The sequence below is a fragment of the Pristis pectinata genome, chromosome 4 (genome assembly GCF_009764475.1).
Source record: "Pristis pectinata isolate sPriPec2 chromosome 4, sPriPec2.1.pri, whole genome shotgun sequence".
Taxonomy (NCBI): Eukaryota; Metazoa; Chordata; class Chondrichthyes; order Rhinopristiformes; family Pristidae; genus Pristis; species Pristis pectinata.
In genome coordinates, this window is record NC_067408.1 from 76,782,189 (window position 1) to 76,802,122 (window position 19,934).

Below are 19,934 nucleotides of genomic sequence, written 5' to 3' on the forward strand. Positions count from 1 at the left end.
GGCTCGGTTATAAAATGCAGCAACTTGGGAATTTAACTAAAATTTCCATTCTAAACTTAATGATCTTGAAACTGCATTATATTAACTCTTGAACAATTAACAAATTCTGGCCAAATCCTTTGTGCATTATTTTAGCTGTTATTTCAATGTTAATTATGTTAACAATTCTTAAAATAGGTGACATAGGAATTTTGTTCTAATGAGTTCAATGTTTGTACCCAACTTTTCATGCTACCAGATTTCAAGGATTAATCATGGGCTTGTCAGCAACTGCAGCAGCTTTAATTGGACAGCTGGCAATGGAAATATCAGAAACATTGTCCTTCAGGCCACAAATATCAAGGCACCAAAGTTTCCTGCATGTCTTGGAGCAATTATGCACTAATACTAAAACAAACTGTCTTAATAGGGACTAGGTCAAGGGAGTGCCATGGCCACGTTCTGTGAAATCCCCTGCAGCTATCATGCAATGTAAATCTGGCACCTCAGCCGCAGCAACAGTCATCTGTAGCTTGATCTTTGTTTCCACCTTCTTAAAATTATGTTCATCTCCAAGGGTAGTGCATGGGTGACCCAGATGACTATTGCCTTTGCAATCACCTCATACTTCCGCTTTCCACAATAAATAAGCGGATTATTGCTGCAACAGAACTACAGTCTTGTACCTGTACTCGGAATTTCCTTTCTTTTCTCATATGCCTGTCATTCCCGTTCATCTCGCCCTTTAGTCTTTGATACATAGCGCATATCTAACCAGGGTACATCAAGTAAATGATCATTACTGTGCATGTTTGCTGAGACATTCATATGTATATGTATCTTTATTGAAGATACCCAGTGTTAGGTCTGGGTATTTTTCATTATAAATTATATGGGAATGTCATGATTTTTTTCTGTTTGCTTATTCAACAGGACAAAACGTAGCAGATGAATTCTTTTATGAAATTCTGTATGAGACAGAGAAGGCAAGAGTTCAAATGGAGTCTACAGTTGCAATAAGCTTTGTGAAAAAGGAATGGGACACACAGACTGGCATTGTCATGTTGACCTTCAATATTGTTTTTGCACCTCCCAAACCAATAAGGTAAGTGAATTATAAAATTGGCACCTTAAAGGAATTATTACCAATGCAAACATTGTGAGAAAGTAGCAGAAGCTAGATTTAAAAAATGCACAAGCAATTTGCCTTATTTTTGGTATTCACTTGTTGGCAACTGGTAAATCTACAAGGCTATTCAGAAATTCCTGGCTGAGGTGCCATCAAATTGCCCTTTAATGCGGTAATGTCTGTAATCAAGAGGAGCAAGATATCGAATGCAAGCAAGAATTGTGTCAAAATGTAGATGGGAGAGATTTTAAACAGGTTGCACTTTGTGTTGCTGTCATGTTGATGGCCTCAAATAGGATGTGGTGGCCTCACTGCTGCATGAACCTCTACGTCTGGTCAAGTATATTTTAACATAATTCTATCTGTTGACTTCCTCAGAGCCTGCTTTTTTTCAGTCAGAAGGCTCTTTTAATATTGTAGGACCTGGTTTGACATTTAATTAGGACTTGCTCCATGTACATTCCAATAAAATTCTGGATCTATAGATCTGAACAGGCCCATCAAAGTTTAAGTTCTATATCAATTTTGTAAGGCTTGCAGGAGTATTACCACAAAAATAATCTGGGCCTCAGCCACTCTGAGACCTGTTTAACAGTCAGGAGTTACCTTCCCATATTTATCTTGAGTCCAGCTGTAGGCAATGGACATTCTATATTTGAAATTGAACATCCAATTTCTGATGAACTATCTGAAAGTCAATAGATGACACTTAACTATCTTTAATATCAATATACTTTTATTTAGATGTGGGAGTATTTTGTGGATGAAAGTGTATCTCCAGCTTGCTCTTGAAGTTAAAGCATTCATTTCTTCTTGCATGTGGCTGGAGAGCTGGGTTCAAGTTAAAGCCTGAAAAAGTGTGATTTCAAAATATGTAAATACTTCAGAACTCACTGTAATGAAAAATAATTTGTGTCCATTCACAAAAATAACTGGAACTCATTAAAATCCTGCAGGAAAACATTGAAAATCAATTATTTGTGGAGAAGAATTCCGTCAGTAAAATCTGGGCCTCAGCCATCCTGAGACCTCCCTCTCAGCAATCATGAGTGATCTTTGCATGTTTACCAAAGTATTTACAATAGTGTGACAAGTTGATGTGGAATTTTTGGCCTAATCACATAGTATAGTTTATGTTGCTCAAAGAATTGCTTAAAGTGTACATCGTGTTTCATCACTTCGAGAAAGTGGTAACTAAAGATGCTACTTCATAACAACAGAGCTCTCATGCAATTCTGTGCTGATTGAAACCATCTGTATCAATTACAGTTAAAAAAGATGTATTTGTACAAAAGCAAGCCAAGTATAAATGTCTGTTGCCCATGCTAACAAATGAAGAGCCTTTCTTATTCTTAAAGATAATCAGTCATGGCAATCTTTTATAGTTGATTACACTTAGGAAAAAATCAAATTAGCAATCAATTACTCTTAACTTCAAGGTCATTAATTTCTGTTTTGTGATATGAATGCATTGTGACCTCTCTCTGCATCATATCCTTTTCTGGAATTAAACTGGACAAGATTTCAGGAAGCATTTCAACTTCATGGAATGTGCCTGCAGGCAAACTCTGTCCGTATTTTTATTAATTGACCATTTTTGGTATTGTTTTGGTGTGCCTGAAAAATTAACCAACATAATCATCACAGTGATGATAGCATTGGATTGAGGAAGTGGATCAGTGCCAAATTGCCATTATATAGCATAAGTCATTGCTTATTATTGATGCAGTTGAGCGTCTTTTTATGCCAGGGTAAATATTTTCCCTTCGTTAAAGAACACTGAAAATGCCAAAGTTTCACAATATTTTGAACATGAATGCATTTCATATAATTGCATTTTTAACCATTTTATAATTTTAATTCAGCCATCCAGCAATGTTGAAGGTGCAATCTGCAACAGGTGGAGTCTGGAAATTCCCATTACTGCTGACTGCCACTGAGCCACAGGTAGACGACGTCATCAATATTGAAACAACAGGGCTGAATAAAGAGTCTGTTGTTTGCTTTAGGCTTACAAGCCAGACAAGGTATTATAATACATTCTGATTACTTGCAGTACTTTAGAAGGTTAATGTCCTTAATGTTCCACAAATAGCAAACTTTTTGTTATAAAATATGTATGAAGCAAATTAATTTCTGAGTATGCAATGGGTTAGATTTTGCTTTCAATAGTGAATGAACAGCAATAGTTTTCATTGCATAAGCATTTGCCTGCAGACTTCCATGGATTTTATACTGGAATTGAATATGATTAGAGATCCATTTCTGTGTAGAAACTTGTATGAACAGGGAAAGCTACAGTATTTCCTGACAACCAGTTGAATTGAAAATCATTATTGAAGAATGTGGAAATAAGTGTTAGAAGTAAAAAAATAGAAAATGCTGGAAATATTCATCTGGCCAGATAGAATCTATAGGAGAGAAGAATTAAGTTACTAATGTTTTTTTTTGTGGATTCACAATTACTCATCTAAATCTTTTTATACTTTTACTGTAAATAATACACTAGATTTTTGGCCCTAATCCACTGAAGGCACATTTTTACTATCTTCAGTTCTGAGATAGGATGGCTAAATCATCAGCTCTAAATTCTCTTGCAGTCCAGATGAAGATTCTCGATCCGAAATGTCGACTGTCCATTTCCTTCCACAGATGCTGCCTGACTCATTGAATTCCTCCAGCAATTTGTTTGTTGCTCTAGACTCCAGCAATCTGCAGTCTCTTGTGTCTCCAACTCTAAATTTTCATATAACCAATTTCAAACCAATCTTAATAATTTGAAAAATCTCTTCAAGTGGGTAAAGAGATGTTCCTGAACCATAGGACTACCAGGACTGGACTTCAATTTACTTGCTGTTATCACATATAAGGTGGAGATTTTTAAAAAATTTCTAATCTGACTTTAATTTTGTTTTATCCACAGGATATTGTTTTACATTTTGTTTCATAGACTTAGTTATTTTCATCTGTGCAATGTAACCAGTGTTTCCCTGAAAGTTTTAAGAAACTTGCTTCCTGGCCACTCCTTTATGAAAGGACATGAAAATAGTCTGGTTCTACAAGGAAGTTTGTTGAATTTCCACTTACCAGCAATGTGTCTCTTCCCAGTTTATTATGACTGTTAGAAAATTATTATGATTCTGCAACATCCACTTAGGGTGCATTCACCTCAGCAAAAAGGAGATATAAGAAATATAGTTGCTAACAAAATGAGCCTCAAGTTCCGCAAACAAGTTGCACCAAATGAGTGGCCATGAATCTTAAATTACCTTGCAGAGTGGTATCATTAAAATTTGATATGTGCCTTGCAGAGGGATGACCTATCTCTTGGTCTCCATGCAGCAGTTGACCTAGTTCTGTTATTTGTTTTGGTGAACCACAGCACCTCTGCATCTCCCTAATCAGGGCACATAAGACCTCTGGAGGCACAATTCCTTCCCTCCCATAAATGCTGCTTGACCCAATGAGTTCCTCCAGCAGATTGTTCGTTGGTCATAAGACCTCTGTTGATTTCAGAGTGGAGCTTACTTATTGTAGCCTGCATCCTTCTTAAAAGTTGTCTTTCTTTCATTCTTTTCTGATCCTCCACAATAATGATATTAAAAATATATTCCAATAGGGGATGCCATGCTTATTCTTGAGAATCTCTCAAACTAAAGGGTAAAGGGGTGTGGAGGTCATAATTTTTCTGATGTTATACTCCATGGGTCAATGAAGCAAGTCCAAGAAAAAAATGGAAAAAAATTGATCATTTAAAGAACTTGTTCCCACCTGCATTTATTGGTTTCTCCAACGTTTAGCATTCTTCAGGCTCCAAATCTCTTTGCTTGATGGAATCATGGGGTAATACAACATCAAGAGGTCATTTGACCCACTACATCTGAGCCAGATTATTGAAAGAGATAATTAGTGCTTTTCCTCTGCTGTAATCACTGCACCTATTAAAGCTTCCTTTTTCAAGAAGACATCCAATTCAATTTTAAAGAATTCATTTCCATCATCCTTTCAATTCATTGCACAAAAAAATATTTCCTCTGGTTGCCTCAGGTTCTTTTGTCAATCACTTTAAATCCATATCCTCTGGTACTTCTGGATGGGAATCAGCTCCTGAAGATTTCAGAATAATCTTTCAAATTTCCCCTCAACCTGCTCAGCTGTAAGGGTAAACAACATAAGTCTTTCATCCCTGGTACCATTCAAGTAATTATTGTCTGCACTCATTCTAGGGCCAGGCTAACCAGTGTTTAACAAAATACAATTCCTTTACTTTTGTATTCTGCACCTCCATTTATAAACTATGGATCCCATGTATGGTTTTAAAAACCTGGATTCTGATTTTCATCTGATGAGATCAGATGAAATTTCAAAGACAATCTTTCAGAGACAGCTATTAATGACAATTGCCAGTGAAAATAAAACCTGCAGATGCTGGAAATCTGAAATAAAAACAGAAAAGGCTGGGAACATTCACCAGGTCAGGCAGCATCTGTGGAACCAGAAATAGAATTAACATTTCAGGTCAAAGAATTTGTCAGAACTGGGAAAGTAAGTAAACAAGTTAGTTTTAAGTTAGAGAGAAGGTAAGGACGGGAGGAATAGGACAAAAGGAGTCACCCTGACAGGACGAGGCCAGTGTTATCGTGGTGTTAAGTGATGATGAAGCCATCTGGTTGATAAGTTGATAAAGGGTTTTTAAGAAATAGAGAGAAAACAAACTAAGGAATATGTAAAAGCTGTATGATACAAGTCAGAGCTGTGGGAAATGCCCAGCAGATCAGACAGTGTCTGTGCAGAGAGAAAAACACTGAGTTAATGTTACAGATGGATAACATATGGCAGAGCTGACCAGTTGTGACACAGAGAAAGTGAGTTACTTTAAATGGTTAAATTCAATGTTAAACACATGTCCAGATGGAAGATGAGAACCTGTATTTCAAGTTTATGTTGGATCTCTTTAGAACAGTGCAAGAGGCCACAGGCAGGATGGGAGTGGGATGAAGAACTGAAGTGACAAGCAACTGGGAGGTTAGGGTAGTCCTTGCAGACTAAATACAACTGCTGTACAAAGTGGTCATCCAATCTGCATTTGGTTTTAACAGTGGAGAGGAGACCACATTCTGCGTAATGGTGATTATCTTTTTAAGAATTTATTGCTTCATATGGTTTTTGACTCATTTCCTTTAACTTTTAGGGATCCCGTACCATTCACAGCACATTTCCTACCGTGTAGTGATCCAGAATTTGAGGTATCACCTCAGACTGGAGAATTGCTTCCACTTGGCTCAGCTGGGACTCTAATTACTGTTGGATTCACTCCACGAATGTACAGCAAGAAATACAAAGCAAGACTGCTCATCCAGGTGAGTGTAATAGACAGAAAATACATAGCATGATATTTTAACTTTGCCAGTGCAATAAATAGTCCAATGCCCTCAAAAATCTCAAACTAGAATTACTTTATTTGGCAAAGCAGATGACATATTTGACCCTTTTTCTTATTATTAATATATTTATTGGACATTAATATCAGCCTTAAGAAATGGGTTTTATTCTCAATCGAATTTCATTGAGTATTATAAGAAGAATCTCATAATTTATATGTAGAATGAATGTTCTCTTTACCATATGCAAATGAAAGTCTCTAATTTCATTCTGAAAGCATCTCTTTAATGCTTCTTTTATACCATCCAAGCCTCTTTACAAATTCCTGAAGTGAAATTAATAATCTAATGCCATTAGTGCAGCAAAGGAGTGAGTTTAATAATGCAGCCTGTCAATTGTAAAAAAAAGTGCTTTATATTTGAATGAACTTATCTGAGTTAGTAGATTTACAACCATTGGCTAAAAAAAAATTACTTTGCCTAGTATTCTACACCTCCAGAGGCTTCAGGGATTTAAAAAAAAACCTGAAAGTTATAGGCTCTTACAATAGTTTCAAGCTTCCATCTTTTTTCTTAGAAGAAATATAGCTTTATTAATATATGCACCAGTATATGATAAAGTTGTACTTTGTCTGCAAGGGTGTTTTGAGGAACATTTAAAGGCATTAGGATGAAGGGAATATCAATGGAAGTGTGTTTTATGTAACTTCTGTCTTAAACAGTATGCCTCAAGCAATGGATTTTATAGTGGAGTGTCAGAATGTATTAAGCTGTTATCCACACTGGCTGGTAAATTTTTTGTTTCTTGTATTAGAAGTTTTATTCCTATTTTGAGTGAAGTGATTTTGTTTTCTCTAACATTGGTAAGAACTGTCTCTTCTTCAATTGTGGACATACACATTTGGAGTCAGGATTTCTCTTGGACCACCATTAATGTCAACAATCTTTTAAAACTAAACATTTATAAGATGTAACATCACTGATAGGGCTACCATTTATTGATCATCCCCAATTATCCCTGAGAAGGTGGTGGTGAGTTACTTTCTTTAAAGATAGTAGTCCATGTGTTGAAGATACTCTCACAGAGCTGTTGAGTAGGGAATTCTAGGATGTTAAGAAATCTACAAGAATGTACAGAAATGTAATTTTCCTCACGTCACAGCAAAATATATTGCTGTGATGGGAGGGAAGCATTCTGCAAGGTTCCCTCCCATTGCAAATCCATCAGTCTCTGAAAGTGGCACCACAGCCGAAGAGGGTGGTGAAGAAGGCATGTAAGGTGTTTGCCTTCATCTGTAAATATAACAGTTGCACCAAACCTGGAGTATTGTGTGCAGTTCTGGTCACCCCACCAGAGAAAAAGATGTGATAGTGCTGGAGAGAGTGCAGAGGAGATTCACTGGGATGTTGTGTGGATTGGACCATTATAGTTATAAGAGAGATGGGATGGGCTGTGTTTGCTTTCCCTGGAGCAGAAGAGGATGAGGGGTGACTTGATAGAGATGTACAAACTTATGAGGAGGATAGATCGGGTGGATAGTAAGAATCATTTTTCCCATTTTGGTGTGTCTAAAACAAGAGGGCATAGGTATAAGGTAGGAGTTAGTACATTTAGAGGGGATCAGAGAGGGATTTTTTTTTCACAGTCAGTGTGGTTTCAGTCTGGAATGTGCTGCCTGAGGAGGTGGTGGAACTCAGGTACTCTCACAATATTTAGGAAGCATCGAGACCAGCAATTGAATCGCCAAGCCACAGATAAGTGCAATGATTAGCATGGACATGGTTGGCTGAAGGGTTTGCTTCTCCATTGTATAACTTGTTGGTTCGATCTCTATGCATTAAATAGACTCTGGAATTCCTTTATTTCAAGGACCCTCCAGATAGCTTTGGCGCACGTCTACACATGGTTACTGCAACCCAGAGAGCATGACTCTGTACATGGTGGCTAGTGGAGTTCTGCAGGGATCAGTGTTGGGACCACAACTTTTCACTTTATATATTAATGATCTGGACAAAGGAACTGATAAAGTTGTGGCCAAGTTTGCAGACAATACCAAGATAGGTAGAGGAACAGATAGTGTAGCAGAGATAGGGAGTCTGCAGAAGGACTTGGACAGATTGGGAAACTGGGCAAAGAAGTGACAGGTGGAATACAGTATTGGTAAGAGTGGGGTTATGGACTTTGGTAGGAAGAATAAAGATGTCAACTATTTTCTAAATAGGGAGAGAATTCAGAAACCGGAGGTGCAAAGGGACTTGGGATTCCTAGTTCAGGATTCCTTTAAGGTTAACTTGCAGGTTGAGTCAGTATTAAAGAAGGCAAAGGAAATGTGAGCATTCATTTCAAGAGGACAAAAATATAAAAGCAAGGATGTACTGCCGAGGCTTTATAACTCGTTGGTCAGACCGCATTTCAAATATTGGGCCCCATATCTGAGAAAAGATGTGCTGGCCCTGGAGCGGGTCCAGAGAAGGTTCTCGAGAATGATCCCAGAAATGAAAGGTTTAACCTATGAGGAGCATTTGATGTCTCTGGGCCCGTACTCGATGGAGTTCAAAAGGATGAGAAGAGATCATTTTGAAACCTACTGGATATTGAAGGGCCTGGATAGAGTGGATGTGGAGAAGATGTTTCCATTAGAAGGAGAGTCAAGGACACAAGGGCACAGCCTCAGAATAAAGGGACGTCCCTTTAAAACTGAGATGAGGAAGAATTTCTTCAGCCAGATGGTGATGAATATGTGGAATTTGTTGCCATAGAGGGCTGTGGAGGCCAAGTCCTTGGGTGTATTTAAGGCAGAGATTGATAGGTTCTTTATTGGTAAGGGGTTAAGGGTTACAGGGAGAAGGTGGGAGAATGGGATTGAAAAAAAATCAGCCATGATTGAATGATGGAGTAGACTTGATGGGCCAAATGGCCAAATTCTGCTCCTATCTCTTATGGTCTTATGGTCTCAGCAAGGTTATAGTCACAGTCTCTCTTTAATAGCCAACACCAAGCACACTAGAAGAAAAAGAATCAGCAAAATGTTTTAAAGAATGAGTTTTGCAATTCATTCCATGGTATCAGAAGTTGTGTGATCTAGAGCAATTAATCTACCAACCCACATTTCCCAAGGATGTACAGGTTGGTTGGTTAATTGGCCACTATTAATTGGCACCCATGTGTGGGTGAGTGGTAGAATCTGGGAGGAGTGTTTGAGAATGTGGGGTGAATAAAAACGTGATTAACATAGGATTAGTATAAATGGGCTGTTGTTAGTTTGACGGTGGGTCAAAGGGCCCTTTTCCATGAGATATGGCTCTATTACTCTGTGCTGCTCTCATCCAGCAGGACAAGGGAAGGAGGCACACTGGGAATACACAAACTTCAAGTTCCCATCCAAGTCTCACATAATTCTAACTGAAAAATATAGGGATGGATCATGGTTGATCTGAACTGCTGCCCACGCTTAACCTCCATGTGTTTCATAGAACATAGAACAGTACAGCACAGAACAGGCCCTTTGGCCCACAATGTTGTGCCGACATAGCTATCCCCTTCTACCTACAGAATGCCCATATCCCTCCATTTTCCTCTCATTCATGTGCCCATCCAAGACCCTCTTAAAAGCCCCCAATGAATTTGCCTCCGCCACCCTATCAGGCGATGCATTCCAGGCATCCACCACTCTCTGAGTAAAAAACTTACCCTGCACATCTGTTCTGAACCTACCCCCTCTCACCTTAAATGCATGCCCCCTGGTATTGGATTGCTTGATAATGGGAAAAAGATATTGCTTGTCCACCCTATACATGCCCCTGATAATATTATACACTTCTAACAGATCACCCCTCAGCCTCCACTGCTCCAGAGAAAAGAGCCCAAGTTTGTCCAGCCTCTCCTGATAGCACATGCCCTCTTATCCTCAATAAACCTCCTCTGCACTCTCTCTAAAGCCTCAACATTGTTCCAAAAGTGAAGTGACCAGAATTGTATGCAATACTCTAAATGTGGCCTAACCAGAGTTCTATAGAGATGCATCATAACTTCTTGACTCCTGTACTCAATACCTCGATTAATGAAAGCAAGGATTCCATAAGCCTTCTTTACCACCTGATCTACCTGTGCAGCCACTTTCAGTGAGCCATGGATTTTCACCCCAAGATCTCTCTGCTCTTCAACACTGTTAAGGGTCTTGCCCTTTAGAGTGCACTGTGTCATAACATTAGTCCCACCAAGGTGCAACACCTCACATTTTTCTGGGTTAAACTCCATCTTCCATTTCTCTGCCAGTAGCTGCAACTGATCTATGTCACACTGTATCCATTGCCAGTCTTCTACACTATTCACAACTCCACCAATCTTGGTATCGTCTGCAAACTTACTAACCCATCCATCAACATACTCATCCAGGTCATTTATGTACATCACAAACAGCAGAGATTCCAGTACAGATCCCTGCAGAACACCACCACTCACAGGCCCCCAGCCCGAATAAGTCCCTTCAACCACCACCTTTGTCTTCTGCGGGCAAGCCAGTTCTGGATCCACACAGCCAATTCTCCACTGATCCCATGCATCCGAACTTTTTTGATAAACCTATTATGTGGGACCTTGTCAAAAGCCTTACTGAAGTCCATATAGATGACATCCTCTACCTTCATCACTCTCTCTCATCACCTTGTCAAAAAACTCAACCAGGTTAGTAAGACACGACTTGCCCCACACAAAGCCGTGTTGGCTTTCCCTAATCAAGCCATTGGATTCCAGATGCTTGTATATCCTATCTCTAACAATTTTCTCCAGCAATTTCCCTACAACTGATGTGAGACTCACCAGTCTATAGTTCCCCGGATTTTCCCTTGTTCCTTTCTTAAATAGAGGAACAACATTAGCCACTCGCCAGTACTCCTGGACCTCACCTGTGGTCAATGAGGACACAAAGATACTGGTCAAGGCCCCAGCAATTTCCTCTCTCACCTCCCTCAGTAACCTGGAGTATATCTCATTAGGCCCTGGGGACTTATCCACCTTAATACTGTTTAGGAGACCTAACATTATCTCCTCCTTGACCTCTAAATGTCCTAACATGTTTCTGCCCTCAGTTCCAATTTCTGTGTCCTGCATATCCCTTTCCTGGGTAAATACTGAAGAGAAATACTCATTCAGAACTTCACCCACACCCTCTGCATCCAAACATAGATTCCCTTCTTTATCCTTAAGTGGCCCTACCTTTTCCCTCGTTATCCTCTTATTCCTTACGTAGGTATAGAACACCTTTGGATTCTCCTTAACCCTACTTGCTAACGACTTTTCATAGCCCCTCCTGGCTTTTCTAATTCCTTTTTTGAGTTCATGTCTAGCTTCTTTATGGTCCTCACATGCTCTATCTGATTGTAACTTCCAAAGCTCTACATACTTGTCCTTTTTCTTCTTGACTAAGTTCATCACTTCTCTGGACATCCAAGGTTCCCTTATTTTGCCATTCATGTCCTTCCTTCTAATCAGGACATACATATCCTGTACCCTATGTATTTGATCCTTAAACACTTCCCACATGCTCCACATGGACTTGCCAGCAAAAAGGTGTTCCCAGTTTACTCTATCTGGTTCCTGTCTTATGCCTTCATAATTAGCCCTGCCCCAATTTAAAACCCTCCTGCTAGCCCCATACCTATCCTTATCTATAACTATCCTGAAAGTTAATGAGCTGTGGTCACTGTTCCCCAATTGCTCACCCATTGATAGGTGAGTCACCTGGCCAGGATCATTACCCAACACCAGGTCCAGAATAGCCTCTCCCCTTGTTGGACTGTCAACATATTGAATTAAGAACCCCTCCTGGATACACCTAACAAATTCTGCCCCATGTAGCCCCCACTAAAAAGGTCCCAATTTATATTGGGGAAGTTGAAGTCTTCCATGACCACAATCCTGTAATTTTTACACATTGCCCTAATCTGTTTGCGTATCCATTCCTCATGTCCCGGTGGCTATTGGGAGGTACACCCCCAAGAAAGTGATTGCACCCTTCCTATTCCTGAGTTCTACCCATATAGACTCTGTATCCGAGCCGTGCATTATGTCTCCCCAGAGTGCAGCTGATATATTATCTCTAATTAATGTTGCAACCCACCCCCTCTTTTACCCCCCTCTCTATTCTTCCTAAAACTTCGAAACCCTGGTACATCAATCACCCATTCTTGTCCCTCCCTCAGCCAAGTTTCTGTCATGGCCACAACATCATAGTTCCATGTACTGATCCATGCTCTAAGTTCATCACTCTTGCCCATAATACTCCTAACATTAAGGTACAAACACTTCAAACCATTCGTCCTATCACATCTGTTATTAGGAATCTGCCTAATACTACATTCCCTGACATCAGCCCTCCTGCCCGCTCCCTCACTTACTGACCTGTTGTTCCGGTTCCCATCCCCCTGAGAAGCTAGTTTAAACCTTCCCCAGTAGCATTAGGAAACCTCCCTGCCACGATTTTGGTTCCCCTCCAGTTCAGGTGCAACCCATCCCTCTTGTACAGGTCATGTCTTCCCCAGAAAAAGTTCCAGTGATCCAAGATCCAAGATTCCTATGGCTGCATGTACCCTTAACAGCTCAGCATTAGCAGTCGATGTTGAGGCCTGGCTGTTACAACCATAGGATGAGCAAGATCAGAATGCAATAGGTGACTAGGCCTCATATGGCTGATCTTGAGGCTATACCCCCAGAATATTCTGATGGCCTTTTGACAGCTTGGTCCTGGCAATGGCCTTTGAACTATTTTTAAACATCCCTGATATTCAACAGTTCCAACAGATTTAAATAATCAAAATAAAAACGTCTTAATGTGCTTAAAATTACCTTAAACTACTGAAAATTAATTAAAAATATAATGTAAAACAAAGAAAGATGAACAAACCATCAACTTTGCTGAACTTCTAATCAATTTCAACAACCCTGTTCAAAAGAATGGGATCATGCCATGGTTAGTGTAAAGCTGAGGAACCAAATGCAAAGTGCACCCAATCCCTCAACCGAGTACATAAATGCACCACTGGTGGATCATTGGTAGCACAGCAGGAGATCAGAGACATGCTCACCCACGAGGAGGTCATCACCAGCAGTTCTCGAAGGGATCACCGGCAAAATGGAAGTATGTTTCAGCCCATGACGCAGGTCCTGATGCAGGGTTTTGACCCGAGACATCAACTGTTCCTTTCCTCCCACATATGCTGCTTGATCCGTTGAGTTCTTCCAGCAGATTGTTTGTTGTTTCAGACCGTATTGCACAACTTTAGCACCAATAGTCTAAATACTGGAACTTGTTATCCAAGAGTACCTTAGCAGACCTTCATCACACAAACTGTGATGGTTCAAAACACTTGGTCACAAACATCTTCCCAAAGATAAACAGTGTTATCAGTAAATGCTCACATCTTGTGAATTAAAAAGAAACCCTAACTAAAATTGCCCAAGCTAGTTTAATAAGAATAACTAAGTTTGATTTAAGTTCCCTTCTTCCAATATATAACTGTTGTAATGCAGCATAAAATCAGACATTCTGCATGAGTGCAAAGCTGTAGGGAGAAGTTCCCATTTGAATAGGTGGGAACTTCACAAACCTATTGCTACTGAATTTTCATGCAGTAAGTAGTGGTAAACTTGCATAACCACTTGTCTAGAATTCTACTTGTAAGTGCTCTGCAGTCAGGCCTACCAAAATCCAGTAGGTCAGTGCACTTAGACATTCATTGAAAGGTTCGGTGATCTAAATCCCAATACAATAATTTCTAAGTAGTCTTTCCAAAGCCAGGTCTACCTGAATTTCACAATAGCAGGATGGAGAATGGCAGGGAAGTGGGAATTTGTCTCTGTTTCTCTTCCTTTATTATTTTACTTCAACTGCTGAAACATCATTCAAAGTTGTATCTTTGGAATGCATCATTCCAGTGCTTGAGAAGCCTCACTGAAGGTTGGAAGAAATGTTCATAATTTTCTGATGACCTTCAAGACTCGCAGAAGCAAGCCCAAGGTTCTCTGGGCTAGATTCCAAACAACACTTCAGAAAGTTGTTCTCTGCTGCAGTAATCACCGCACAACATTGCAGAAATCTTCTGGCTCCAAATTTCCTTACTTTTGCTAACCTCAGCTGTGACAGAAACAACTGCATCTGAACAGTATGGATGTCTGTGTTCATTCCATCAGTGCATTAGTTTCTTTAATTTACCTTTCCTAATGCTGCTGGTCAATGGATCCTCTGTGGCTTTCTTAGAGTATAGAAAATTAAGGAGTGATTTGCTTAAGATTTTTAGGCTTTGGAAAGGAATTTAATGTGAGAAAGTAATGAGTCAAGGGAAAGGATATAACCTTACTGAGGAACATACAATTTATTTGCAGGAGTAAGTCAAAGGACCTCTCAAACGTATCGGCCAATTGATAAGATCATGGCTGATCTGATTCTAACTCTACATTCCTGTCTTCCAAAGGTAACCTTTCTCCCTTGTTTATCAGGTAGCTACCTGTACCTTAAAGTATTCAGGGACTCTAATTCTGAGGAACAGGGTTCCAAAGACTCAAGATCCTTTGTTCTAGTTTCTCCCATAAGTGGAAATACCCGCTCCACATCTATCCTGTCATTATCGCTCTGTATCTTAATATGTTTAAATGAAGTCCCCACTGTCTTCTAAACTTCAGTGAACTCAAATCTAGCCCAGCCAATTTTTCTCAAAAGATAATGAGCAATTCAAAATTTGAGTCGAGCAAATCTTCTCTGAATGACTTCCAATGGATTAACAACCTTCTTAAATAAGGAGACCAAGACTGTGCACACTACTCCAGATGTGGTCCAATACCTCTGTTTTCTACAATAAGCTTTGATGCAGCAGTTTCTCAAATGTCTACTGGAAATCTAAGTATTGCGCAGTTCCCTTCATCCACAGTGCATGTTACTCCTTCAAAGAACTCCAATAGATTGGTTGATGATTTCCTTATCACAAAATTTTGCCCAATTGTTCTTAATCCCTGCTATAATCTTAAAGATAGCACCATTGGGAAAAACAGTGCAATGTTTTGTTGCAGGTTTAGCAATCCAGAAGCCTGGACAAAAGATTCAGAGTCAGATATTCAAATCCCATCAAGGTAGCTCAGGAATTTAAAAGCTGTGAGGCAAATAATCCAAAATAGTATTTAGAACAATTACCACACACTGAAGATTTGCTGTAAAATGCCATCTGGTTCTCCAATATCCTTTAAGGAAAAGAAATCTGTTGCCTGCCTGAGAAACCAGATCTACAGGAAGCCATTTGGTTCTATCAAAACTGCTTGATAAAACATAATAATAAAATGGGATAGACCATATAGCAGGGAGCCTTTTGAACATCTTAGAACTTGAGGCTAAATTAGGAGAGCTGACCAACAGCATAGTCAATGAACAACATGATACGGCTGTTCTCATAGAATCATTCCTTTCAATAGCATTCCACATTCCTCCAGCAGGATCATTGAATATATTCCGCCTTATCAGCAGAACAGATTCATTTAAGGTAGTACAGTGATATATAGTCATGAAGGTATGGGAAACCTCAATACTGGGGCAAAAAAATCTTGTCCTGATTATCACTTACTGCCCTCCATCTCTGCTACTAATCAGTACATATCAATGGAGAAAGCTGCCCAGAAGATGCAATGAGAGAAGTAAGAGTGCAAAGCACTGGGGTCTTCAATGTCTATCATTGAGACCTTCTCACAGATACCACTGCTGAACATTCATAGACCCATACAGCATGGAAACAGGCCATTTGACTCACCAGGTCCATGGCGACCACTGGGCACTGATCCATAATAATCCCACACTCTAGCACTTGGCCCATATTCTTCCATGCCCAGGTGATTGAAGTGCTGGTCTAGACACTTCTTAAATGCTGTCAGCAGCCCAACAATTTGGCCAAGTCCTGAAAACATTACTGCTAGATCAGACCTCTGGCAACTGGTGAAGGAACCAACAAACTCATCCCCACCAACCTACCCATGCAGATGCATCCATCCATTTTAGTACTCATAGAATGGTCATCACACTTTCTCTGTGGAGACAAAGTCCTTCACATTGAGGATGCTTTCCATCACATTGTGTTGCATCACCAGCACATTAAACAGTAAAAACTTAAAATTAGGTATCTTAAATTCTGAGTTGGTGGGTTTTTCAAACTTCAGCAATGCAATTTCAGCTTCTGCTGGGAACTGAGCAGAAACTGAAATTGTGTGGCTGAAACCCTATTAATATGAGGGCCAACATCTCTTTAAGTTGCAGTATTCCTTTAACACTTGATGTAACATGCAATTTCTCCAGTCCAGTTGGCAAACTATCAAACTTGCACCTGAAGTTCAGTCACAAAATTGCAAAGAATGCTGATCCCAGACATGGGCTGGCTTCAACACAATGAATCCATACTCCCTGCAGGTTCTAACATTATTGGAGAAACTTGACTCCATTATGTTTAAGTAGCTTTCAAAGATGAGAATCAGCCTTGCAATCTCCAATAACTTGTTATGATGATCTTAAAAGAAATAGAGAATGTAAAAACCGAAAAAAAAATTGTGCAAGAATCCAGGGAACATTCCAAGTTGTTGTACCTATGATGACAAAAAAAAGAGTATTGCAGAAGTAACTGCCCTTGTATTATTGTATTATTTTGCCTCAAGTGGTATTAACAAACCAGTCAAGCGATTGACTGTACAGTGGAATGTTAGGCTGAACTGAGCTGGTGGGTTGCAGTTCGCTGTAATGTTATTTTAAGTTAAGAACGGTTCTAATATTGCCAGGGAAGCAACATACATATAGATAACGCTGTTGTAATACGAAGATACTTCGATTATAATGAAAATAATTCTACGCATATGAGATTGAACTATGGAACTCCTTATGGAATCTGTCACATCTAACTTTATTTGTTGACGTATGTGTAAGTGCAAGTAAAGACTTGGTTTGTTGAACAGGTTACAAGCTCACTTTTAGCAGAGACCTAATTGGGTTTTGCAGGGTAAGTTTGAAAAGCAACGAGGCTTTGCACGGTATTTTGACAAAGTCTTTTTTCTCAGAGAGTGAGGAGCCCAGTTTCTTCTTTTTGTTTGTTTCTGAGGGTTGCTAAGGCAGCTCAAAGAAATGTTTAAAAAGAAGATTGTTGTCGAGTTTTTTGTTGCAACATTGCACAAGTAAAACTAATCTGAAAAGACTCATGCATTGGTGATGCTTGAATGCTGTAGTCATGTTCTATTTACAAAAGAGGTCGTTTGAAGGATAACAAAGTAACCTTTATTGTGGGGCAGTCTTAAACTTGAAAATTGGCTGCTTGGATAAAGCCATTGGACACTTTATTTTTGAAAAGAAAACAGCAAAGAGGTACTGGCCCTTAACAATAACTATCTGATTAAGAGCATTTTTTCTGGGATTATTCTGAAAATAATAGTTTTGTTGTCAAAAACATCATAAACAGAATAATTACTAACAATTCTCATTTAATATTCCTCATGATCTTGAAAGAATGCTTCAAGAAAAGGCAAATGCCTGGAAGTTCAATTGCAATTTGAAAATGAAAACTTTGTGGCATTCCATGTCACTCCTACAATTCAGCTGGGTACATTTTGGCTTCGGTGGTGCTCACAACCTTGATTCAATTTCCATGTCATTGCACACAGGAAAGTGCTATTCCCTGTGCAATGCTCCTTTTGAAGTGTTACATAGGAACCTGGCCTGGAGGCACGCATCATTGGGTGCTCTGCAGATAAGATGGTGTTACTTGCACAGTCAGAACTGGACACCTTGCACCCCTGACCTTTCCATGAACTCCTTTGATCTCCATCCCACAATCAGCACTCTTTCCTCTGACTCCACAGTCACCCCACATTGAACAATATTGATCCTGATTTCCCTCCCCTTTACTCCCCACCTCTGTGTGATGCTGGTCCTGCACCCAAACCCAATATCCCCACCACCAAAAGCCAGCCTTCCTTCAGTGCCTCCCTACATCAAGTGCTGGTTTTATCCCAATCCTTCTCAGGCCTGGCAAAGTAGTATCAGGCTGTACAGTTTTTGGCCGTGAGAGTGTACAGTGCCTAGCCTTAGGTGCAACTGGTTTTCAGCTGTGCGCTGACAAGTAAAATGGTTATTGCTGCCCTGCTGCTGTGTCATTCCCACACATCTAAATGGGTACACATGAATATCCGGATAAAAATGTTTAAAAAGACTGAAATCTTTTGTATTCGAAAAGTTATGGTCTTACAATTCTGCCTTTTCCTTCAAAACTTGTAAACATTATTCACCTTTATCTCTTCTCAGATGATGTACTGTTTCTAAAAACATTGCTACAGTCCAGCTTAGGTTGATGATCCTGTGCTCATTATTTATACTGTTATCCCCAGGCTGCTGCAATTGTGACAGCATTATATAATTGCTGGTTTTGTTTCCTTTCACACTGCAGGACAGATTCCAGATTATCTGTGCTTTTAAAAGGATTTAAAGTCCATTGTATCAGTGCAATTTTCAGTTTGTGCCACCATTTCTGGTCACCTCGTGTTATCAATACCCAGAGATGACATGTGCAAAGCAGCTGGTTATAAATAAGGTAGCTGGCCTGTCCAGGCAAGGTTCAGTTTCCCAACTTGCTTGCAAACACAAAAAAAAGCACTGCTTCGTTCAAAGTCAGTTTACACTTATTGCTGAGCTTTGCTGGTGGAAATGTTCATGAAGTCACCTTAATGAGATTGATTTTGACATCTCCTAATTCAGTAATACTAGTTAATCAAATTTACAGTCATGTAATGTAAAATGTTTCGGTGATCTAGCATTTTCTCTTTCAGTATTTAATGGAAACATTAACAATTCAGAGTAAAACAGCAATATATAAAGAAACTCTTAACCCTCGAGTTTAATTAAAAGAATGTTAAAATTTATGCAGTATTATATGTTCTTCAGTTCAACGAATCTTGCATCATGAAAATCAATATTTCTTTAAAACTGTGTGGTTAAATCTAAATATTAGGGTGGTTAAGTAATCATACCAGTGTAGATTATATGATGTTTGTGACAGTTTGTGTAATAAAACACTTGAAATGTTTGAATAAATTCTCCATGTTCAAGAGAAAACTTTTAAAATGAAGTAAACTCTAGTATTAATAGATAAACGATTGGTAATATATCTGGATTTTTCTTCCAACCTACATTCACCCAACTCCCTGTTCTTCCCACCTTCAAGTTGAATGCTGTCCAAGTGCTCAGTGTGACCTCATCTGAACCTAACTGTACCCGATTTGAAGAATTTTCACAAATGCCACTAAAGATTCAGCATTCACACCAAACAGAGAGAGGAAAGTTGGCTGGTGCTACTCTCCTTGGAAATGTATAATGGCAAATTCAGAGGTATTTTGACCTCCAGTTCTATAATTCAGTCTGCTGTAGTCTGAAGGAAGG

General features: G+C 39.4%; 1 protein-coding gene across 1 annotated transcript in view; it reads left to right on the plus strand.

Annotated features, from left to right (window-relative positions):
• The window catches only part of LOC127569658 (cilia- and flagella-associated protein 47-like), a 401,309-nt gene that overhangs the window by 365,533 nt on the left and 15,842 nt on the right, over nt 1-19,934 (plus strand). The window contains 3 exon segments of the mRNA XM_052014458.1: nt 913-1,084; nt 2,974-3,135; nt 6,300-6,468. Coding sequence (XP_051870418.1) covers nt 913-1,084; nt 2,974-3,135; nt 6,300-6,468 — 503 coding nt within the window.